The sequence below is a fragment of the Neolamprologus brichardi genome, chromosome 5 (assembly GCF_056152115.1).
Source record: "Neolamprologus brichardi isolate AB-2024 chromosome 5, ASM5615211v1, whole genome shotgun sequence".
NCBI classification, from domain to species: domain Eukaryota; kingdom Metazoa; phylum Chordata; class Actinopteri; order Cichliformes; family Cichlidae; genus Neolamprologus; species Neolamprologus brichardi.
Genome location: NC_142108.1, coordinates 36,340,410 through 36,364,694, shown reverse-complemented (window position 1 = coordinate 36,364,694; position 24,285 = coordinate 36,340,410). Strand labels below are relative to the sequence as shown.

Here is a 24,285-nt window from a genome sequence, read left to right as displayed (position 1 = left end):
ACTTTTCTACTTCCTTCCTCACTGAATGAAAAGATAAAAATCCCTCCATGGCAGCTCTTTTGATTTCAGGTGCTCGCAGCAGGAAGCTCGGGTTACATTTAAAGCAGTGCAACTCCCTGAGGAAGAGGAGGGGTGGAGCTGCCCAGCTTGCAGTCCGGAATAATCCTTCCACCCAGAGCGACAGGTGTGGATGCTCCCTCCTGGCTGATGGAGATCATGTGGAGAAGCTTAGACGTCAATGTTTTTTTGAACCAGCAGGAGAAGACCTAAAGTCCAGTGTCCACTGAGAGACCCGTGTTAGTTATGGTGATATCGAGGTAAACACAGACCATCATCACTGACACACTGTAATCTACTGTGACCTGCTGCTGAATGACCTGCTCTGCTCACAGCCAATCAGATCGGGCGTGTGCCCGTCAGAATCAGACGCCACAGCTCAGAGTGACAGAAAATAAAATTTAATCAACAATTTTTACAAAATGAAACTCGTTTACAAAAACATTTAAACTGCAAACCAATCATGTCATCAGGCCACACCCTCGCAGCTCACAGAGCTCAATCACTGGACGATACTTGGGGGTGTGGCCGCACAGAGACTCTACAACGGGAAGAAACGGTGGCGTGGGGAACCAGCCAATCGAGACCGGGCAACATGTTTGTATCAAACAAACGGCTGCCGACCTCTGACCTCGGGAACCACACTGAGCATGTGTGACGACCAGCAGGACAGGGCTGGGCTCTGAATTACAGTGTCCAATCAGAGGGCAGCATTGACAACGAGTCACCGGCGTGGGGGTGGGGCCAGCAGCTGCGTCGCAGTGACACACTCCGGGAACAGGTTGTGGTAGGTGGGCAGGGGCACGTACGCCGCGGTGATCATTTTACCTGGAAGGACAGGTAAGAGTGTGTCAGAGGTGCTCTCTGATTGGCTGACCGATGACACACAGGTCATGTGACGCAGAATCTTACCAGCAAAGAATCTCCCATGCAGGGCGTTGACGGCAGCCATGGCGGCTGGGATCGAAGGACACTTGACATAGACGTTTCCCTGGAAACAGCAGAGGTCAAAGGTCATCGCAGTGAAAGTAAACAAAAGTCAGACTTTAGGAACAAACGAAGGTCAGAGTCAGGAAAATAAAAGCTTTGCCCCAATAAACTTCGCTCTCTCCACCGCGGCCGCAGCAAGGAGCTCACGACCACTGTTGAGTCGATAAGGTCAGAGGTCAGGTTCTTACCTCAGTGGAGTTTTTGTCAACGTAAATGTGAACAATGCCGCCATGTTTGTTACACTCCTCTATGACGTCATGCTGGATGTCCAGCTCCCACCCAGGAGCCTCCTCACTGAAACACACACACACAGGTCAGGTGAGGCCCACAGGTCCTCCTCCTCACCTGTGGACACACGTGGGCCGAGATATTTACCTGCTGGGGTTAAACATGTTGGACAGCTGGAAGCAGTGCGTCGCCAGCGGCTGAGACGGGAGGTTCAGAGCAGGAGAGTTCATGTTCATGTTGAGAGTCGGGTTCATGGCCGCTGAAAGAATCCAACACTTCACATCAGTGAACAGGAACCAGCAGGTGTGACACGAGTTTCTCGTGTTGCTCCAAATCACGTTAGTCATCTCAAGGAGCTTTATGATGTAAATAATACAGAGAAATCCCAATAATCATACGAGCCCCTATGAGCATGTTACTATGAGGAAGGAAACTCCAGGCACGTTTTTAGCATCTACATGGATGTTGAAATCACCCACAGTAATTATCTTATCTTATCTGAGCTCAGAACTAAATCAGATAAAAAGTCTGAGAAATCAGACAGAAACTCTGTGTAAGGCCCAGGTGGACGATAGATGATAACAAGTAAGACTGGTTTCTGAGTTTCACAGCTGGGGTGGACAATGTTAAGCATCAGGCTTTCAAATGAATTAAAAGTCTGTCTGGGTCTTTGGTTGATTAATAGGCTGGTGTGAAAAATTGCTGCCACACCTCCCCCTCGGCCTGTGCTTCGAGGTTTCTGGTAGTTAGAATGACTCGGGGGTGTTGATTCATTTAAAGTAACATAATCATCCTGCTGCAACCAGGTTTCTGTAAGGCAGAGTAAATCAATTTGTTGATCAATTATTAAGTCATGTAATAGGGATGACCGATCACACATTACGTATCGGTCCGATACTGACCTAAATTACTGGATCGGATATTGGAGAGAAACAAAAAATGTAATCCGATCCATTAAATATCACAAAAGCACCTCACAAAACTTGCGACATGGCGTAACTCAGCTCATAATCGTAGCGCGTCGCAGCAGTGTGGTCACGTGATAGAGCGGCTGTGGCGTGCGAGACCTGTCGCCGCTCTGGTTGAGCATTTGTAGCTTCGCTACCAAACCGGCATTTCATCTCCGAGGAAGTTTTCCCAGAGAGAAGTAAAGCAAGTGTGTAAGTTCATCTCTGAATGTTTGTAAAGCATTCTCACGTTAAGCTTAACAACCGATATATGGAGCGACTGCCTCTCTCTCTCTCTCTCTCTCTCTCTCTCTCCTGCTGCTACTTCAATCATGAAACTGATCAATGATCAGCTGATCGTCTCTCTTCTTTGTTTTTGTCCCACTTTGCACCAGAAAGAGGAAACCAGCAGCTGAACAACAGCAGCACGTTTAAGCTTGATCAGCTGTTGTTAGAATTTATTTAATATTATTTCTACACCAGGATCTTTTTCTACAGCTGACGTAACTGTGCAGGGGCGGAGCTAGCAAAGTGTAGCCAGGGGGGCCGGTAGGGCATGAACAGGGAAAAGGGGGCACAAAGACATACTTTTCTTTCTTATTCTCATTTAAAATGTCGAGCTTTTAATAAATAATTATCTGAATCGTACACCCAAAGTTTTAATCTGATGTAAAATGTATAGAAGTCCATTACTGTATATAGTAACTGTTAAGTCTAATATACCCTAGTAAGCTGTAGTACTTTTTCCTTTGGGAACCATCTGTGCAGTCTGCAGTTCTGTAGAAGAAAGATGTTGAATCTATTTAATTATTCTTGAAAAATAATTTATTTCTGTGCATTTTTTTTAACACATGCATTAAATTAAGGAGTAGGTTTAAGTTTATTAGATTGATCAGTTTTGCTGATCTGTGACATATTTTGGCTGCGTGTATTTCTTGCTTACAGATTTAACAGAATAGCTTTAGTTGAGTTTTTTAAACTTGAGTATGAACTTATACAAAATGCAGCAAGATATAAAAAACTGTTTTATTGATTATAAAAGACACTATATCGAATTCATATCGGTATCGGCAGATATCCAAATTTATGATATCGGTATCGGACATAAGTGGTATCGTGCATCTCTATCGTGTACTAACAGAGACCTGATATTTAATAATCCACATTTCACTGTTTTACTCTTTGGAGCTGACACAGTCTCTATGGAGATGGGGTTTCCGGGGGTTTCTGGGGGGTTTGTTACCCCAGAGAGAGGTGTGTAAGACTGCAGCTCTGCTTCCTGTCCCAACTCTGTCACATTTTGGGGGGTTTAATAAATTTGGCCAGATTTCTGGAAATGAGAGCTGCTCATCTCCAAAGTGGGATGCCGTCTCTCCTAAAGCCCATGTTGTTGTTACCTGTCACTGCAGCCATGGCTCCGATGGCAATAGCCCCACTCATCTGCAGAGCCTGCTGAGCAGCAGGAGGCATCTGCAGACCAGTACCTGCACACACACAGAAGTCAGAGGTCACACAACAGTCGGGGTTACAGGTGTGATTTCAGGTGTGACCTCAGGCTCACCCTCAGCCAGGCGGGCCATGAGCTGCAGCCTCCCGGTGGTTCCCAGGTCGATGCCGGTGTGTTCCAGCTCATCGCTGTCAAGGAGGGACGACGCCACGGAGACGTCGGTCCGCTCGGTCACGTGACCCACTTTCATGGGTCTCCCGGCTAACTCGAAGCCGTTCAGCTGCTCCAGAGCGTTCTTGGCGCACTCTGCATCTGCAAACTGACATCAGAGCACATCGTGTGACGCCCGACACGTCATAACGGGCTCACCTGAATGTGACCAGGTGACCCACAGGTTCACCAATCAGAGGTTGGTGGTTCTGCTCACAGTCTCTGTCACTGGAATCAAACTCACGGTGATAAAGCCGTATCCTTTGGAGCGCCCCGTCTCGCTGTCCATCATCAACTGGATGCTCTCAATCTGAGACACAAACACGGCATCAGAGGGTCAGCTGAGAACAGCCGAGTGAGTGTGTGTGTGCGTGTGTTCGTCTCACCCGTCCAAATGGCTCAAAGATCCCTCGCAGCATCTCCTCAGTGATGTTGAAGTGCAGCGAGCCGACGTACAGCCTCATCGGTCCAGATGTCCCTTTTTGCAGGTTGTTGGCTGCAGCAGCAGCAGCAGCAGCGCGGTTCTTCTCTGCCTGAAGACACACAGACACACACACACAGACACACGCACACACACAGACACACGCACGCACACACACACACAAGCACGCACACAGACACACGCACACACACACACACACGCACACAGACACACGCACGCACGCACACACACACACACACACACGCACGCACACAGACACACACACGCACACAAACACGCACGCACACAGACACACGCACACAGACACACGCACGCATGCACGCACACAAACACGCACACACACACAGACACACGCACGCATGCACGCACACAAACACGCACACACACACACGCACACAGACACACGCACGCATGCACGCACACAAACACGCACGCACGCACACACAGACACACGCACGCACACAGACACACGCACGCACACAGACACACGCACGCACACACACACACAAGCACGCACACAGACAAGCACGCACACAGACACACGCACACACACACACGCACGCACACAGACACACGCACGCACACAGACACACGCACACACACACACGCACGCACACAAACACGCACGCACACAAACACGCACGCACACAAACACGCACGCACACAGACACACGCACACAGACACACGCACACACACACACGCACACAGACACACGCACGCACGCACGCACACAAACACGCACGCACACAGACACACGCACACACACACACGCACACAGACACACGCACGCACGCACGCACACACACACGCACGCACACAGACACACGCACACACACACACACGCACGCACACAAACACGCACGCACACAAACACGCACGCACACAGACACGCACGCACACAGACACACGCACACAGACACACGCACACACACACACGCACACAGACACACGCACGCACGCACGCACACAAACACGCACGCACGCACACACACACACACAGACACACGCACGCACACAGACACACGCACGCACACAGACACACGCACGCACACAGACACACGCACGCACACAAACACGCACGCACGCACGCACACAAACACGCACGCACGCACACACACACACAGACACACACACACACACACACGCACGCACACAGACACACACACGCACACACACACACACACACGCACACACAGACACACACACGCACGCACACACACACAGACGCACACACACACAGACACACGCACACACGCACACAAACACGCACGCACACAGACACACGCACGCACACAAACACGCACGCACGCACACACAGACACACACACAGACGCACACACACACAGACGCACACACACACAGACACACGCACGCACACAAACACGCACGCACGCACACAGACACACGCACGCACACACACACAGACACACGCACACAAACACACACGCACGCACACAGACACACGCACGCACACAGACACACGCACACAAACACACACGCACACACACAGACACACGCACGCACACAGACACACGCACGCACACAAACACGCACGCACGCACACAGACACACGCACGCACACACACAAACGCACGCACGCACGCACACGCACGCACGCACGCACGCACACACGCACAAACACGCACGCACACAGACACACGCACGCACGCACGCACAGACACACACACGCACGCACACACACACACAAACACGCACGCACACAGACACACGCACGCACGCACGCACAGACACACACACGCACGCACGCACACAGACACACGCACGCACGCACGCACACAAACACACACGCACACAGACACACACACGCACGCACGCACGCACAGACACACGCACGCACACAAACACACACGCACACAGACACACACACGCACGCACGCACAGACACACGCACACACGCACACAGACACATTAAACGTTGAACATTTAGAATACTTTGATGTACCTGAACTTGAGCCTGTGTGTGTGTGTTCCTGTCTAGCCATCTTTGTGAGGACCAACAGTCTTGTGAGGACACACTCACGGTCCTCACAAGTTTGAAGACATTTTTGAGGCTCAAAATGTGGTTTTAGTGTCAGGGTTACAGTTAGGTTAAGGTCAGGTTTAGGGAATTGTGGCTTAGTTGTACTTGTTTTAAGCTTAGGTGCACGGTCCCAGCGGCCGACTGGACCCTTACTCTCCCTTCAATGTGACTTATATGCTCCTCCTTTGTTTGCCTCCTGCTATGTCAGCCTTAGCCATCTGATCCTACAGTCTTAATATGTGTGCAATACAAGGGGAATACAGAGCTTTTGGTCCCCATTTTCTATTAATGCAACCAGTAGAGAAACAGTCTGAAATACTTAATATGTAACAAAAAATGAAAATGGACTTATCTCCAACAGGTGAGCCGATGCTCCCTCACCTCTATGGGGGAATCTCACCCTCACAGAATTCAAGTTTTTATTACATTTTTTTGTTTTATTTGTGTGTCAGTAAACACAGCACTCACACGACATTAGTTTTGGTTGAACTCTTTATTCACACATCAATGTTAGTACTTTCTTGAGCGAGGGAGGATCAGCTGTCAGTGTCAGAATTAGCCACCAATCCTGGCTAATTTTATTCTATAAAAAAACTATAAAAACCAATAAAATTATAAAAAAATTATTAATAAATAATAAAAAAACAGACCTGTCCTGTCCCCCTTTACACCAAATTGCATTAAAAAACTTTTAAAAAAAACCTTTTGCACAGGGAAAGCATTATGTCAATGAAGGTCCTCACTAAGATAGCTGAACGGGGTTGTGTGTGTGTCTGTGTGTACCTGTGAGGCCTGTACAATGATGGGAACTCCCAGCAGCCTTTGTCCCGTCAGCCCGATGGCCAGAGGAACTGAACTTGCCTCCACGAACTCGATGTAGGCGATGCCCTTTGACCTGCGGGAGTTCCTGTCTGAGATCATCCTGACGTCCCGAACCTAAACACAGGAGCAACATTAGTTGCCATAGGAACCAACCAGCCGATCCACCGGAGTAATCGGAGTAAAGGCAGTGCAGAGGTAGGGATCGCCGGGACGTTCCCCTGACGGGACCGGCCGCGCTGCTGTTCACGTATCATCAGTATCCATCGTCTGTCTGACACATATATGCATCATGTTTACATCATGTTTGCATCATGTTTACATCATGTTTACATCATGTTTGCATCATGTTTACATCATGTTTACTGTGTAACCACTCTGCATTCACGCGTCACACGTTTAGCCTGTCCAGACGCCGTGTCCTTCCACGAGGAGCTGATCCAGTAAAAAGCTCACACAACAGAAACATAACTATGGATTCGATGGTGTTCACCGCGTACGTGGGATATCCACGATCAAGCTGTCAGTGTGATCACGTACCACAGGAAGTGATATCACTTCCCTAAGGTTTAAACCCCTCCAAGGCCTATGACAGTTCTGACACTTTCCACGCCGATGGTGGAACGAGTGGGCGGGCTTGAGGGTCCGACTGCTCACAGGTACGATCGGCCGAGGCTCGAGTGCACGGCGGCGACATTCTGTCTCCGTTTTCTGTGACCAAACACAAACGCACACTCTGTAACGTGAACGAGTAAAAACTCCACCAACCAGAGAAAAGAGAAGGAGCGCTCGCGGCGAGCCACGAAAGCATTGAAGCGCTGAAGGTTTAAACCCCACCAATCAGACGACGCCTGCGGTCAGCACGCGGCGAAAGAGGGAAGAAGAAACTCCCTGTGACCTGCAGTCACCCCCACACGCTGAGGAGGCGCTGCAGCAGGTCCACGATAGAAACAGGAAGTTGGCGTCTCACCTTCCCCACCGCAGAGAAGAACTCCTCCAGGTCTCGGGGGCGGATGCGGGCGGCGAGCTGCATGCAGAACACCGTGCGGGCGTCTCGCTCCTCGGGCGTCAGGTTATCGATGGGCTGCCTGCAGAAAGAACGCCATCAACACCAGTTATTGATCCCGTGAGACAGGCACAGACTCCTCCCCTCAGACCCACGCTCTCACCTGATTGGACTCTTCTCCTTCTTGACGGGACTCTTACTCCTCGACCGCCGCCGCCTGAAACACGCACACAGGGTTGTACTGCAGATTCTACTGTTCTACTGAACACTTCCTCTAAGTTTTCAAGTTAAAAGCCTTCCTCTGTGTTAGAGCTGCCACAAACGATTATTTTAATAGTCGACTAGTCACCGATTATTTTTGCGATTAGTCGACTAATCAGATCATCATCCATTGAACATAAAACGTACAGCTTACTGCACCAGCAGCATCTGCTCTTATATAACTATCATTAGCTTACAGCTTTAAGTGTTTAAGCTATGTGCTAACTAAAAATAAAGACAAGATGATAGTTTATTACATTTTAATGACATTTGCAGATTGTTTCGGTGAAGTTTAATAAACTCCTTGCTATCTAAAATATAACAGGACACCGGAGTAAATTCTCGAGCATCTCACACTTCTGATAATCAGCTGTCTGCTTGACGTTTATTCAGCTGTGTAAAAACTATAACTTTAATCTCAGCCAAACCGATTTACTCAGGAACAAATAAAATACTAAAAAAAAGCCAAAAAATAACATTTTTAAGTTATCTAAGTGACTTATATATCATGTTTAACCTGAGTAGCGAAAGACGGCGGTGGGTTTGAAAACGATTAGCCGGGAGTCCGGTGTTCTCACGGCTCTAGTGAGGCTAGCCCCCGGCTAGCTATCGAGCTAGTGGGTAACAGACGTCTCCGAAAACGTCGGAGCGCTTTTGAAAATATGTGGTGTCTTGATAAACTGAGCAGATATTTGAGGTTTACACAGCTACATTCTCGCCTGAAAATATGTTAAACGTTTATTTTGTGACCCAGAAAGAATAATAAGAGTAATATTAAAACTAACTAGCTGCCGCCATTGTTGGAAACTGGACACAGCTACGATAACGGACACAGCTGCTTCTTCTTCGGGGTTTAACGGCAGCTGGCATCCTTGTACATGCAGTGCTGCCATCTTCTGTTTCAGTCCGTTATTACACTCTTAAATCCTACTACTTATTCCTGCGTCTTTGAGAAGCTAACAAGGCTTCAAACGACGCGTCGACGATCTAAATAGTCGACTAATCGTGGCAGCCCTACTCTGTGTGTTAGCTTTTAATGTAAAAAAAACACCAGGAAGCATCTTACTGCTTGTGGTGGTCTCTGTAGCGCCCACCGCGCTCTCTGCTGCGGCGGTGCTCTCTGCTCCGGCTACGACTCCTCCGCCTGTCTCGGCTGCGGCTGCGTTTGCGCTCCCGACTCCGGCTCCTCTTCCTGTCTCGACTGCGGCTGCGCTTCCTGTCGCGGCTGCGTTTCTTCCTGCGAGACACACAGCAGCCAATCAGAGCACGTCGCGACGGTCACGCTTTCAGTCTGAGATGGTTTGCACATGTGCAGAGTGGATATATTGGATGAAGGCGGTACGACGGCGTGTCAGGGCCACGTCAAGACAACGTGGAGATGTGCTGGTGTTTCAGGACAAACTGCCTCCAGGGTCGTGAAGTCATACTTCAGTTTTAGTAACAAGGAAGTGATTCCTCCTTTAGCGCACAGACGCGGCGTGGTGATCGGCGTCAGGACGCTGACGAGAAGGTGCAGATGCACGGTTACCGATGGTTACAGCCCGGCGCAGTAAACGGGACGGATGTTGCATCACAATAAGAGCTGATGAGTTTGTCTCGCTCATCTTTGTGCAGCGCCTACAGCAGCCGTCTTGAAACAACAGTCATCTCCACATCTCGCCTTTTTTCTCAAAATGATCAATTTTGTTCTTGACGTGGCGCCAACACGCCGTCCTAAGATGGCGCTGCCAAGCAGGAGGAAGAGAAGAAGAGGAGGTGAAGGAGGATATGCAGAGGACTGATGTGACAGAGGAGGATGCTGGGATAGGAGGAGGAGGAGGCAGATGATTCGCTGTGGATGTGCGGGCGGGTGAATACCTCTTGGAGCGCTCGTCCTGTCCGTTGGGGCTCGAGATTTTGGCGTCCTCCTAAGCGGGGTCGACAGAGAACAGCATGAGGTGGTGTCAGGGAGTGTAGGGGGTGGGGGTGGGGGGGACAGGAGAAAATATAAACAGTTTAATGAGCGTCATTCAAACAGGAGGGGGAGGGGCTGTGTGTGTGTGTGTGTGTGTGTGTGTCAGACACACACACTCCAAAGTCCAGCTGCTCTTCAGGTGTGTGAAACTCCTGTGACGCCCTGAAGCAGACAGGAGGATTACAGCCTCGTTTCCACTCGCACCTTCTCTACTCGCTCGGGTTTAGGGTTTTCCAGGAACTGCTGGTACCTAAAAAAGTACCTGGTACCTAAAAAAGTACCTGGTACCTAAAAAAGTACCTGGTACCTAAAAAAGTACCTGGTACTTTACTCTTTTAATACCTACTTGGCCGGGCATCCAGGAGATCTGAGCCAATCCAAAACTGTGACATCATCAGACTGCATGCCAGCAATTGGCCGGTGAGCGGCATCACTCGATGAGTCACGAGAGCGTCTCCCACACAAAAAACCAGAGAACGCTGCGCAAACCATCCCGCCGTGCAGCAGCGAGGACGCCGTCCTCCGCTGTTACGTTGATCGTGTCACATACGAGACTTTCGGCCACGTTTCTATAGCAACACGTCGAGGTGCTACTTGTAATGGAAAACAACAGAAAACGAGTTGAGTGGAGCAGGTGGTAGTGGAAAAGAGGCGTTAGTCACTCAGAGCCAAGAACCAGAACCAGAGCTTAGGACACGCCCTCACCTGCACTACATAAATAATGTCTGATTAAACTGAATAGCTGCACACCTGTGTGAAGTCACACCTGTGTTGTGCAAGGTCGCACTGTGCACTTCCTGCAGAGCTGCTGCTCTAAATCGCGGCGCTTCCCTCTGGCGGAGAGCAACGTTGCTGCTCACCTGCACACAGGTAGGCCCCGCCCACCCCCACGTCCCGACCACCCGCATGCTAAGCTAAGCTAACTCTTCACTGTTCGACTTCATCTCCCAGAATCCTCTGCACTACCTCACCAGTGGAGGGGGGAGGGATGAGGGGGTCGGACCAGAAGCAGGTGACAGTGTAACCAAGGGAACTACAGTCATGTTACCATGGGCACCAGAGTACAGCAATGCATGATGGGGACTTTTACTACCTTCTGAGTGAGACAGATCACAGTGGCTTTCAGGGGAGCAGAGGTGAGAAATCGTTAGGCAAGTCTACAAAGAGAGATAGATGTGCGTTTAATTATGTGAAGGACGCGTCATCATCAACATCATCATCAGGGTCAGCCGCGCTCTGCTGCTCACAGCGCCACAGCGGATTTCAGTGTTTGGTCACATGATCACGTGTCAGCTGAACCATCAGCCAGCAGGCGGGCTGTGCTTCGTCTTTTGTAAACAGCGGTGAACGTTAAGCAAATGAAAGCGTTAAAAAACTGACATTTTATTGGTCAACGCAAAAATGTATCAACACGGAGGAAAATCACAAACGTAACCGACCGTGACGTGAAGGTCAGAGAGGAGACAGGGGGAGGGGCTTAGTGGCCAGAGGTTTTTCATGTTGAAAGGTTTTTCCTTGCCACTGTCACCACATGTGTGCACACCGGGGGGCGTCTCCGTGTCACCGTCCTTACCTGACAGCACCTGTATACGACTGCTGGTCTACAATAAAGTGAACGCCTCCCAGCTGAGGTTTTTCATGTTGAGGAAAATATCTGAATCTCCTCGGGATCCCTCAGGTGGTTCTGCAATAACCCTCTCCTCCTCTCGCCGCGGCGCCAAACCGATATGATCTGATCAGATCAACTTTTTAAAGTTTCAGGTTTGTTGTTCATTAAATGTCACAAACATGAGGACAGAGCTTTCTGTTACTCAAGATTCACACACCGATTTTAAACTAAGACTCCTCCTCCATGGTTTCCTGCTGCAATGCACTCTCTTATCTGGCACTTGTTTTTATATATTACAGTTTTTTCAAAATAAGAGTCCTCTTGCTGCACTCTGCGTTCCAATAGTCCCTTTTGGACAGATTTATTAAATGGAGTAAATTATTGTGACATCACAGGGTGATCTAACAATTAGCAGTTCCCAGTAAAAACCAACAATCGGCTGCGAGAATGTTAATTAGTGGCTCAACAACCCTGAGGAGGGGGGGCGAGGGGGGGCGAGGGAGGGCGCTGCAGGCCCGCTAACCAAAATAATCCAGTGTGAGCTCAGGTTCAAGTGTTTGTCTCTGAAAACAGCGAGGCAGATACATGAGAGGAGGCTGAAGGATTTAACAAATAAGTCTTGTGACAGAAACCAGTGAGCAAAGGTCTGAGGGTCTGAGGATTAGGACTCAGGTGGAGCTCGGGATTCATCACAGGAGAGCTGCATCATCACAAACTGAAGTCTGTGTGAACAGCTGACCTGGACGATGTGCAGAAGAACAGGAACGCCATTTACCGTCCGATCACGAGGCGTCCCACGTTACTGTACGAGCCGCCCACGCACTCATCTGATTTCCATCTATTAAACAAGGCGGGACTCTTTCACTGTCAGTCTGAGCAGTTTGCAGTAAACTGTGTCTCACACACTTAAACAGGCTGTTCCCATTTCTATGACCTCCATAAAACATCAGGGTCACAACACGTTGTGGCGAAGTAAGATGCACATTTTGTAGTCCATTGTCTGCACGTCTGCAGTTTTAACATGGCAGACATGCGGCGCCACGCTGTTAATGAGAGACGAGCGTGAGGTCATTTCAATTCTCTGTGCACGGCTCCTCTCTTTTCCTAAGTCCTCAACACGGAAAGTGAAAGTGGTTAGGAAAAAGAGATGGGAGGGACTTTTGGAACGCAGCCCTGGTGTCAGTCTGGATCCCTGTGGAAGGTCCAGACAGGAAGTGATGTCAAAGAGCCTTAACGCTGCGAGTAGGTGAAGGAGGAGGAGTTACAGATGAACTTTGAGCTGACATAGTTTTGTTCATTTTCCAGCTCGCTGAGCGACCAATTAAACTGCTTACTGACGTCTGAAGGTGGGGTCAGGTGAGCAGCAGTGGGTGGAGCAGCAGAGTTCGGCTGACGGTCTCGTGAGCAAAGGACAAACAGACTCTCACCTTCTTGTATGGCGCCTCCAGCATCGCCTCGATGTCCAGGTCATCTGCCATCTTGCTACCTGCGCACCTACACACGCCGAGATAAAGAGTTTAATCACCTGCCACAGCTGTCCAATAGGTACAAATCCATTACCAGCTTATCAGTATCAGTTACCATGGTGACCAAACAGGTAAACAAAAATACCTGGCGACACGCCAGGTATTTTTGTTTACCTGTTTGGTCTGACGTCACTGTTACGCCTGTCAGAATCTACTTAAAGTGTAGACAAACATCATCTGATGACGGGATCAGCAGGTAAACGTTACACCTGGACTCCCGGAGGCTCAGCGTAGACAGGTGAACAGCACCTGGCTGTGAGCCTAACGTTAGCCTCTCAGGTGAACACGCGCTCAGTGACCCCCCCCCCCGGCCGGAAAACCACCATCGGTGAGTCCGGTGTTTGCGCGGGCTCGGCCGGGAGGCTCCAGGTGAGTGTCACCTGAGTCCTCCACAGCAAGCAGCAAGCTCAGCATGCTAACAGTAGCGGGCCTTCCGCCGTTTCTCCGCGCTAGCGGGCTCCGAGTCGGGCTGAAGCCCGGCGGACAGGCCGGTACCGGGCTTACCTGGATGCAGAGTGGCTCGGCGGGTGTCAGCGAGCAAAACGTGTCTGTGTCCGGGTAACGGAGCCTCTCCGGTGCTCGTCCGGGGGACGCTTCTCTTAGCTATAATGGCGAACGACGGGAGGGCTAGTGCTCTCGCGAGATCTGGATACAGCGAGATCAAAACAAAACAGCCGCGGAGTTACAGAAACTGAAAACTCAAACAAACTAAAGCAGTTTGACTTTGGCCACGTTAATAAACAGCCAATCAGAGGGCGACACCTTTCGCTCGGGACACGCCTCCCCGAATCTGCCGCTCACAAACACCGCAGCCAAGATTTCAAAATACTAAAGTACTATAAAAATGTCTTTATTATTTCCGTCCGTTTCTAGGCTACCCAATCCAAAAATATGACGACGTCAGCTCACGTCAGTATCCACACGTGGAAGAACTGCAACAATCTCTCATGATCACCAAACACGTGAATGGAAATAAAAGGATGAATACCAAAAGAAAAGATTCAAATGAGCTCCATGATGGAGCCGCAGAGCAGAGGGAACCTGCTTTCATCATCAGCACGATGAAGACTTAAAGACACTCAGTCACACCTGTTCTCACGTGAGTTCTCGAAGAGGTTCTACGTCCTTTGATCTGGTCAGAACATAAAAGCCTTCAAACAAACCATCGCTGTGTGGAAATGATGAGTGTGCTGTGGTGCAGTGATACAGACGTCACAACAAACAGGCAGATTCAGGTGTGTTCACCTTTATTAGAAACAGAAGAGTCACCTGCAACGCACAGGTGTGGCAGCATTTCATCAAAGCACGTAAAAACTCAGAGTGTGAACTTCATTCAAACACAGGCATTCAGGTCCAATCAGGTACCTGAAGGCCTGGGGTCAAAGGTCAGTGAATGACTGTTCCTTGACACCTTTCAGCTGATCACCACCTGTCATGGAGCTGGACAGGTGAGGGTGGGAGGCTGGCAGAGGGCTCACATTTCTTCTTTCTTCAGTCATTAAAGTCTTTTAACGGAAAACACAGATTCTATTTGACGCCTCATGACCTTTTATGTGACATCACCATTTCATGACCTCATAAGCGTCTCACGCCAGCCAATTAGATGTCATCCTGCTCCGCTCGCTCTCTAGAGGAAACCCACCTGCTGACGATCACTTCCTGTGGAGAGAAAACTACATCACCAAAGTGTTTCATCAGCAGGCAACCCTAAACCCCGCCCCCATTACTAGCAACTTGGTCATTGAGGCGGAGCTTCTATTCATCAGCTCGGCTGATTGGCTGCTCTGCTCCGGTCTCACTCTTTATTTGCAGATGGCTAACGTGGCTAACGGGTAATTGCTCTTAGTTAAGTAGCTCATGCTAACATGCTAACATGATAGCAGGTCGATACGTCAGTGTTGCTGAAACAGCTTCACTGACCCCTGACACTCCTCAGCGTTGATCAGTGTGATGGACGCTAATCAGCTGTTACTGGCGGGTGGAGCTGCATGAAGTTGACCTAAAAACCGAGATGTTGGGATGGAAGCAGCTCCTAACCCTGGGTTTCATCTCCATGGCAACCACTGCTTCCACATCCATGTTCTACGGTTCATCGGGCTCTCAGGTTCAGAGGCAGCGTCTCAAAGGTCACGTTCCACACTGGCTGCAGGACTGTCTCGGGGTGTGATTCAGGGTCTCGTCCTGGTGGGACACGGTCAGAACAACAGGGAGAACGACGCCGCTGCTAGGATCTGACATCAGCGTCTGAATGGTGCACATCTTGAATCTTCACAGGCCTGAAGTTTAGGAAGAGCAGAGGCTTCACTTAAAGTGTCAGAGCACTGATATGTGGTCAGAGGTTTCATGTGTGTCCAATGAGGAATATCTGACCTGAAGGACATCAGCATCAACAATCCCAGGAAGTTGATTCTTTTCATCTGGATGTACCGTTTTTGGTGGGAGGAGCTAACACTGGGTTCATGATCAGTTGATTTATAATGCACAGACTAACAGTCACAAAGCGAGACAGGTACGGGTACGAGTTTGGTGCCCGTTCAAAGGGTCGGGGAGCTGCAGTCAGCTGAAGAAGTCACCTGATAATGACGGTTCTCCCACTGACTACATCCAGGTGAGCAGAATCAACATTTTCGGATTTCCTCCCCTGAATGATTGAACATCAAGACACGACAGGGAGTTCGAACATTTTGACTTCTCCTCGTCTAAAATAAGTCATTCCAGCTCCATGTTGTCCTGCTCAGAGGAGCTCCATGAGTGGGTCACGCACCTGCCTACAGAGTGAAAGGTGCCAGTTCGATGCCTTTAGAGTCGGTCATGAAGAAATGTCCCAAACGAAACGCGCTGTCGCCACGGTGCCCCCCGCTGCTGTGTGCAGAAGGCATCAGCTCTGCATGAGTCACAGATCAAAATAATCCTTCTTTGTCTGATCCTGTTTTAGCTTTTGGGAGCTGTTTTAGCCCCCCCCCCCTATTATCGATAGTTTCAGTTCTGGTTTCTTACCTGGACCTTCAGCCTTCTCAGACACACAGGTGAGTCCAGCTCAGCCTCTGATAGGTCGGCTGGATAGATGATGTAGCACAGCATCAGCTCCTGTAAGACAAACACAGGCGGTTCTCTGAGGAAACCAAGAGCAGAGAGTTCGGTCCACGCGGGATCGCTCCGATGGCGTGTACCTTCGACACGTTGGCGGTAATCCTGCTGAGAGCTGCCAGAGAACGCCACGAAAACGGGCGCAACGGTGAGGCCCTGAATGCATCGTCAGCCCGTTCAATTACCACAGAGTAGCTACAGGAAGAGGATGGAGACAAAGTTATGGACCCTAAGAATAATCAGAGAGGTCAAAGGTCACGAGTTTAAAACAGAAAATATCTGAAATACTTTGAAAGCAAAGATGCTTCCCAAAGATACGCCTCCATAGAATCACCGCTGTGTGTGTGTGTGTTTGCTACCTGGCGTGGTAGAAAGGTGGTCCCTTCCTGTACAACACTGAAAACAAACACAGCATGATCAGATATCACACCTGGCCAGTCATACTTTAGACTCCGCCCATGAGTTTAGGCTCCATCTCTGGGGTTCATTCACGTTTTCTGACTAATAGCAACTAGAGCAGGGCCAAAAATATTTATCATGATATATATTTGAAAATTTGCAATAACGATATAACTGACGATATAATTGATGTGAGACAAAATACAACTGCAAAACTTTACTAGCACAAAAAACAAACATCCATTTATTTTCACTTAAACAAGCAGCTGTTTTTTGTGCATTAAAGCTATGTAAAGATTTAACGGTGCAAATGCAAATTCCTTGCTGAAGGTTTGACCAAAAGGCATTTCCAGTAGAAATGTGCTGACATATCCTGAGCATAACCATGTATAATATCCACTGAAGTTAAAAAGAGCTGCTTTGCAAAATTAAACTGCAGTGTGCCAAATAAAAACGTCAAATACGTATTTTTTGGACCATAAAGTGCACGAGATTATAAGACACATTAAGCGAAACAAAGCAGTCAGATAAATCAAACTCCGTTTACAGCATCCTGCCATGTGATTACATTTGTCTGTAACCATCAGGAACCTTCACGTTAGCTTTTATCCAGTGGAAGAAAGTTAGTGTTCATCCTCCAGTTTCACTGTGTTTATGCTAACATAGCTGTGTTGCTAGCAATCACGTAGCACATCATTATCTACCAGCTAGCCCAACTTCAGTAACCCTGCAAACGTCACTGCTGTTTAGTTTTCTGTCTTCATTTATGTTGGAAGTGATAACAGAGCTGTACGTTTGAATGCTTCAGAAATCTCTCAGTCAGAACATGCTACATCATGTTTAGGTGGAAGCTAGCGAGCTAACTTCCTGTTAACTTCTAACGCCGTTAAGTGTAATAAATCCTGTTTTCATGGATGCCTGGATGTTAAACTTGATTGTTACACCTGGTAAAGCAGCAACGCTGATCATTTTATTACCGATGAAAGAATTTAGACCGTTTTTAACTCTCAGTGATGCTGCAGTGTTCGTTTGACTTTGGAACCTGAAGAGACGGAGTTTAGGACCCAGATTCCTCCCAGATTTACGAGCACCTTAGTCCGACAAATACCGCATGTTCTACAAAAATGTGCTTTGTTGTGTATCTGATGGACAAACAACAAACCAGTTCCACATCACTGAAGTGGCAGCATCTTTACAAACCAATTCTGGTTCATCCGTTTTACTCAAAGATCTGCCGTGCTTTTTCAGCCATGTGCATATGAAAACAAAGGCACTGCACGTTTTACCCTTATTCTATCGCCATGTTTTCTTATTGTTGCCTAACATTGTACCGGTGTTACCGTGAACGGTATGATATGGCCCAGCTCTAATAGCAACCCCCGCCCAAGTGTTTGTGTGTTTGTCTTACTGAGGTCTACGCCATACTTGGCTCCGCCCCCTCCTTTAGGGACCCACCCCTTGCTGCGGAAGTGATGATAGACTGCATAGGAGCTGACGAAATCAGGACGCAGGGACCGAAACGTCCTCCACAGCTGCACGATGGACAGGGGTTCCTGACCAATCAGAGGTTAGTAGAGCAATAAGGTCAGAGTGGGAGGAGCTTTGAGTGAAACACATGAGGCGGAGAGAGAGACAGTTACCTGCTGCAGGTAGACGGACAGGCAGCCCAGACTGTAGACCAGGAAGAAGGCCTGAGGGCGACACAGACAAAGAACCTGAACCTGTTGTGACCCCAACAGCAGCTCTGAACACCTCACTGACACCTCGGAGCTCCACCTGAACCAGCTCCACCACCAGCTCCACCGCTGTCAAACCTGACGGAGCTGAGGATCGTTGGTAATGTAGGGCCTGCTGTGTGTCTGACACCCCTGGAAGTAACTGTGAAACCTGCTCAGTGCAGCTGAAAGCCTGAAACCACACAACCTTCAGACAACCATCACCTTTATCTACCTGTGGGAGTGGATGATGCTGTCGTCGTGGAGGTGTCTAAATTCTTTCATCGGTAATAAAATGATCAGCGTTGCTGCTTTACCAGGTGTAACAATCAAGTTTAACTTCCAGGATCCATGAAAACAGGATTTATTAAATTCAGCGGAGTTAGAAGTTAGCAGGAAGTTAGCTCGCTAGCTTCCACCTAAACATGATGTAGCATGTCCTGACTGAGATTCAAACGTACGGCTCTGCTGACACTTCAGACATAAATGAAGGCAGAAAGCTAAGCAGCAGTTTGTAGGGTTACGGAAGTTGGGCTAGCTGCTATATGCTGATGTGCTACGTGGTGGCTAGCGACACAGCTATGTTAGCATGACATAAACACAAGAAGAAAAACAATATCTGAACCTGAAGTTCTACTTAAACAGCTGTTTGCTCAACTGGAACCCCCCCCCCCCCCCCCCCCCCCCCCCACACACACACACACACACACACACACACACACACACACACACACACGTCAAAGACGACTACATGAGGAAGACGGTGCATTACCTCCTCCAGACTGAGCTGCAGGTACTCGGAGAGAAAGAACGGTGTCCGCCTCACCTCCCTGACCCCGCCTCCAGTCTGCGCGTACACACACAGTGATCAGATGTTAGCTCCAGCTTCCTGCGATCATTAAAACAAGGACTTTTTCCTCCTCCACCATGAAGACCCACCTCACTGTCAGAGACCACCAGGAGGAAACCAGGACCAGGAACCAGAGGAGCCGGATCAGGATCCGAGTCAGGATCACAGTCCAAGGTGGAGTCGGAGTCCTGTTCTGAGCTGGAGCTGTTCACAGAGATCACACAAACTGAACTGCATCATCTGCATAAACCTAGACCACCTGACTGTGCTGAGAGCCATAACACGAGGAGAAACCACATGGACCCGTTTATGAACTTTGACCTGAATGCCATTGTCTGCCTACACAGATGTTTAGAGTCAAATTACTGACAATAATCGGCCGAATTCAGCCGAAGAAGCAACGACATATTGTTTTACTTTTAGGTTTTATTTGTCCTCTCATGTTTGTCAGGTAAATGAAGCAGAATCTAAAATTGACTGATTTTTAAATGGACCCTGGCAGTGAAACAAAACACTCTACCTGCAGCTTCTCTTGGCCTCCGGCTCGACCTCTGACCCCCGTCTTGACCTCTTCATCTGGGGGCTGACTCCTCCTCCTTGCTCCGGCTCCTCCTTCCCCCTCTCACCGTTCTCCTCTGCCTCCCCCTCCCCTCCCATCTGGTTCCTCACATCCTCCATTTGTATTGGCTGAGAAAGCCTGAGCAGGGTTTGATGAACAGCCTCTTCATCCCATCCCTGAGCAGACAGAGCTGACCCCACCCACTTGAGCAGCTCCTCATACCTGTGAGGTAAGAGGTGACATCACTGTGTGAGCAAACGACAACAGGAAGTGGTGCGATTAAGAATATAGACAGGAAGTGGTGTCACTAACCTGGCCTGTGAGACCACAGGTAGAAACACGCCTTCGTGTTCTGTAACAGAAACAGAGACCAGCTGACTCCAGAGAGCAGCCCTGATTGGAGGAGGCCGGAGATGATGTCATTGTGCAGGTGTAAACTCACGCTCCCATTGGTTGGAGATGCTGTGCTCCGGTCTGGATCTGGACAGAACCCCTTTACCAAAGTAACCCTGAAAAGAGCACAGGTGTTCAGCTGTCAGCACCTGGCTGCACTAAGGTGGATACAGGCAGAGCAGTGGGCGGGACTAAGCCTCTTTCCAATTTGATTGGCTGAGCTGTGAGCACACATGAATGATTGTCATCTCTAAAACCTGTTTCAGTCCAGGGCGTCGCTGTGGACGACTATAAATCCCTCAGAGTACACACTAAACTGGACTGGGTTTTAAACACCTCTGCTCTCTACAGGAAGGGCCAGAACCTCTGGGGTCCTTCAACATCTGTCTGACAATGCTCAGGATTTTCTATGCGCCTGTTGTGGTCAGCGCTATCCTCTGTGCTGTTGCATGCTGGGACAGCAGGTTGAGGGTCGCAGACGCCAACAGACTGAATAAACTGATCACAAGACCAGTAACGCTGTGGGGACGGAGCTGGGCTCCGTTAGGGTGGTGTCTGAGAGGCGGGTGTTGTCCAAGATAAAGACGATGCTGGACAATACCTCCCACCCACTCCATGACGTGCTGGCCTGTCACAGGAACACGCTCAGTGGGAGACTGAGATTACCCATAATGCACCACTGAATGACACAAGAAGTCATTCCTGCCTGTGGCCATCTCTGTGCAACTCCATCTAATACACACACATGGTGGAGTCGTTAGTGTTTGCACGTCCTCCACAGTGAAAACAACGTTTTACAGGTTGAAAAATGTCAATCATGTATATTTAATCTCAGTAATAATCTGGATATTTATCATTGAGCTGTTTGTTTAGTAGTGCTATTTCTTATTTTTTGTGACTTTGTAATATATTGTATTTAATTTATATATTTAATTTAGTTGAGTCTTTTATTGTTACTCTTATTAATAAAGGATTCTGATTTAGTCATAAGTGCATCAATTCAATTTTATTTATCCAGCGCCAAATCACAACAACAGTCACCTCAAGGTGCTTTATATTGTGCAGTAGATCGTACAATAATGGGTACAGAGCAATCATGTGACCCCCTATGAGCAGCACTTTGGCGACAGTGGGAAGGAAAAACTCCCTTTTAACAGGAAGACACCTCCGGCAGCAAATTGCTGATGCACCTCACACTGCACCTGCTGGTCAGGATGTGACGTCAAATTGTGCGCTCGACACCAGGACCGGCGACAAACCAACTCTATTTCAGAAAGACACAACTTGTGTCCCAGCGGCCGGTGCTCACTGGAATAATTAATCATACTGGGACCTGGAGTTTGGACCTTACCATAGAAAACTCCTGTTAGCCAACACAGTAAAGAAAATTTATTTTAAAATCAAATAAAAATCATTCATCGTTTTGACCCCACCAGAACTTTTCTTGTACGATATAAAAAAGACTGATGTTAACTGAAAGAAGAGATTCCTCACGTGTCTTTGTTTATGTTCTTTCCTGGCACGATGTCTGTGCCTTTGTTGTTTCTATGATCTGTTCTGACCGCTCTATTTGTTATGGAAAAATATTGTTTGGCTTTTTTGACCCTGGAAATGAAGCAAACGAAGTTTATTTGATTCATTTACTAATCTTACTAAACCTCGTATACATCAATCCAAATTTTCTAATGCAAACATTGTGACAACATTCCCATAAAGCTGCATGTTCGATGTTGTTTCAGCCCCAGGTTGTGTCTAACGGTCACTACACGAACCCCGTGACCGTCTGCGCCCGTGTTCTCACGCGCGGCTGTTAGCTCTGCAGGAGGTGGGAGGGGCTCAGGTGAGGTGGGTGTGGTCAGACCTGGTCGTGGATCTTCTGGCTGTGTTCCGGATCACAGACCAGCACGTGCTGATTGAGGAGCTCTGCCTGGAAGTGGCTCCTCTCGCGCGGGCTGAGCGGCAGCGGAGCCTCGAGCTCCTCGGTGACCCGGAGGCGGCGCCGGGGAGCTCGGAAGTCCGCGTACATGCTGCTGGGGTCGGACCGGGACTGCGGGTTTGGCACTGCTAGTTGTTAGCCTCCGCGCGGTTTGTTTGGCTGTGGCTTCACCGAATCTCTGTCCGACAGGAACTGTCGGTCTCCTCCGTGTAGTTCCGCCTCCAGTTCTTCTTCTTCTTTTCCCGTAACCCGTTACCGCCCCCTGCGGGCTCCTGTCATCCTGAATCTGACGAACACTTCCTGTCAGGCTAAAAACGGAAGCTGTCCCTCCGGTAATGAATTGATCCATCCACGCTGCCAGCACCACCTGTGAGGATGCGCTCCATCCATCTGCCACTAAAGCCTCTGAAACAGGGGCGGATCAACGAGGTGGCACCCTAAAATGATCTCTCGACACCCGTACTGCCTCCCTGGGTTTGCATGTGATAATGTTGTTTATTAAAATAAGTTGGCATTAACACTTTGAGCCAGAGGTGGGACCAAGTCATTGTTTTGCACGTCTCAAGTAAGTCTCAAGTCTTTATCCTCAAGTCACAAGTCAAGTCTCAAATAATGTCAGGCAAGTCTGAGTAAAGTCACAAGTCTGGAACTTTGAATTTGAAGTCCTTTCGAGTCTTTAAAAAAATGAAAAAATATTGTTGCAGTTATATGCTAAATGTAAATATGAGACCATGTGATTTTTAAATCTGTTTTTCTCAACACATGACGAAATAGTGAACTTAGAAAATATACACAAATTGTGAAATTGCACCTCTATAAAATGCAGCTCAATTAAACTTCGCTCCAGGAATAATTTTCACCGACAGTTCTGAGATAAGCTGCATGTTATTCTTGGATGCGCTTGTAGGGCTGGCTTTAAAATCGCATGACAAAAATATCATACACATTAAAAAAACTGTCACCAACGTAGCCTGGACAACGTTTGCTAGATAGATGAAGTCAGCTATCTCATCGTAGCAAAAGAGAACCTACCGTTCTTTATGCAACTTCAACTGTCGGAGAAAGTTGAAATTGTTCCATCTCTGTCTGTGATTCTCTTCTTGCATGTTTTGCATTTCGGTTTTTTGTTGACTACTTCATAGTTTATGTACCTGGAAAAAAAAAACATTTTTGAGCGTTTTTTTTTTTTCTTTTTAAAAAAATCTGGTTAGTTTGATTGGCTGTGCTACAGCTCACGCACACATACGTACGGAGGGTGGTTTGAATAAATGATGCACACTTTCTATATAATATGCGTGTAAAATGTTATATTTGGGGTGAAATATTAAGTCTTTTCAAGTAAACCGGTTCAAGTCCAATTCAAGTCCCAGGTCACTGATGTAAAAGACCAAGTCTTAGAGCATTTTTTCAAGTCAAGTTTAAAGTCATAAAATTAATGACTCGAGTCCACACCTCTGCTTTGAGCCTAGCTACACGTTAACACTAAATATAAATAGTAACACATATCATGTAATGTCACCCAGAGCACATTTTGAGCAGGCTACTAAAACCAGAGTTATAGAAAATATATGCAATGATTTTTTTAGAGCGAGATAGAGGGATATGGACAGCGAGTCATGAGATGTGAGAGATTTGTGATGTTTGTCATGTTTGGAGTGTGTAGTTCGTGTGTTGTGTAGTCATTTGTTTTGTGTGTCAGTGAGGGCACTTATGAACGTCACAAAGGCAGACTGTAAACTCTGTGTCCAGGACGAGTGATCCACTTCCTGTTGTCAGACCTGCAGGTTTATACCTGTGGGGGTTCTCCT

At 48.3% G+C, this 24,285-nt stretch overlaps 2 protein-coding genes across 3 annotated transcripts; both read right to left on the bottom strand.

Moving 5' to 3' along the window:
• Positions 1-443: 443 nt before the first annotated feature.
• LOC102791903 (RNA-binding protein 39-like) lies at positions 444-16,602 on the bottom strand. Of its 2 annotated transcripts, none has more exons than XM_087841160.1 (15): positions 16,536-16,602; positions 13,440-13,506; positions 10,307-10,356; positions 9,516-9,686; positions 8,352-8,405; positions 8,153-8,270; positions 7,147-7,299; positions 4,266-4,412; positions 4,124-4,189; positions 3,784-3,988; positions 3,620-3,706; positions 1,423-1,534; positions 1,236-1,341; positions 970-1,048; positions 444-885 (listed from the first exon to the last, which is right to left on the bottom strand). In XM_087841160.1, the coding sequence occupies exons 2-15, from the start codon at positions 13,488-13,490 to the stop codon at positions 782-784; spliced, it is 1,503 nt and encodes a 500-aa protein (XP_087697286.1). In that variant the 5' UTR covers positions 13,491-13,506; positions 16,536-16,602; the 3' UTR covers positions 444-781. The 2 variants fall into 2 exon arrangements, with proteins under 2 accessions (XP_087697286.1, XP_087697285.1); XM_087841159.1 differs by lacking the exon at positions 16,536-16,602 and adding an exon at positions 14,043-14,180.
• Positions 14,201-22,699, bottom strand: tsen2 (TSEN2 tRNA splicing endonuclease subunit). The gene is made up of 12 exons (XM_006801872.3): positions 22,403-22,699; positions 20,591-20,657; positions 20,461-20,500; positions 20,110-20,370; positions 19,679-19,793; positions 19,512-19,586; positions 18,665-18,715; positions 18,433-18,577; positions 16,985-17,021; positions 16,709-16,820; positions 16,536-16,625; positions 14,201-15,197 (listed from the first exon to the last, which is right to left on the bottom strand). The coding sequence occupies exons 1-12, from the start codon at positions 22,565-22,567 to the stop codon at positions 15,138-15,140; spliced, it is 1,218 nt and encodes a 405-aa protein (XP_006801935.2). The 5' UTR covers positions 22,568-22,699; the 3' UTR covers positions 14,201-15,137.
• Between the last annotated feature and the right edge of the window lie 1,586 nt (positions 22,700-24,285).

Excerpts from the sequence above, each read along its gene's own strand:
- tsen2 (XM_006801872.3), bottom strand. The coding sequence starts at position 22,567 with ATGTACGCGGACTTCCGAGCTCCCCGGCGCCGCCTCCGGGTCACCGAG. Across the intron at positions 20,501-20,590 it reads CATCTCCAACCAATGGGAGC|AACACGAAGGCGTGTTTCTA; the intron begins GTGAGTTTACAC and ends TTTCTGTTACAG. Across the intron at positions 17,022-18,432 it reads CAAGTATGGCGTAGACCTCA|TGTTGTACAGGAAGGGACCA; the intron begins GTAAGACAAACA and ends GTTTGTTTTCAG.
- LOC102791903 (XM_087841160.1), bottom strand. The coding sequence starts at position 13,490 with ATGGCAGATGACCTGGACATCGAGGCGATGCTGGAGGCGCCATACAAG. Across the intron at positions 10,357-13,439 it reads TGGAGGCGCCATACAAGAAG|GAGGACGCCAAAATCTCGAG; the intron begins GTGAGAGTCTGT and ends GACCCCGCTTAG. Across the intron at positions 4,413-7,146 it reads TCATTGTACAGGCCTCACAG|GCAGAGAAGAACCGCGCTGC; the intron begins GTACACACAGAC and ends GTGTGTCTTCAG.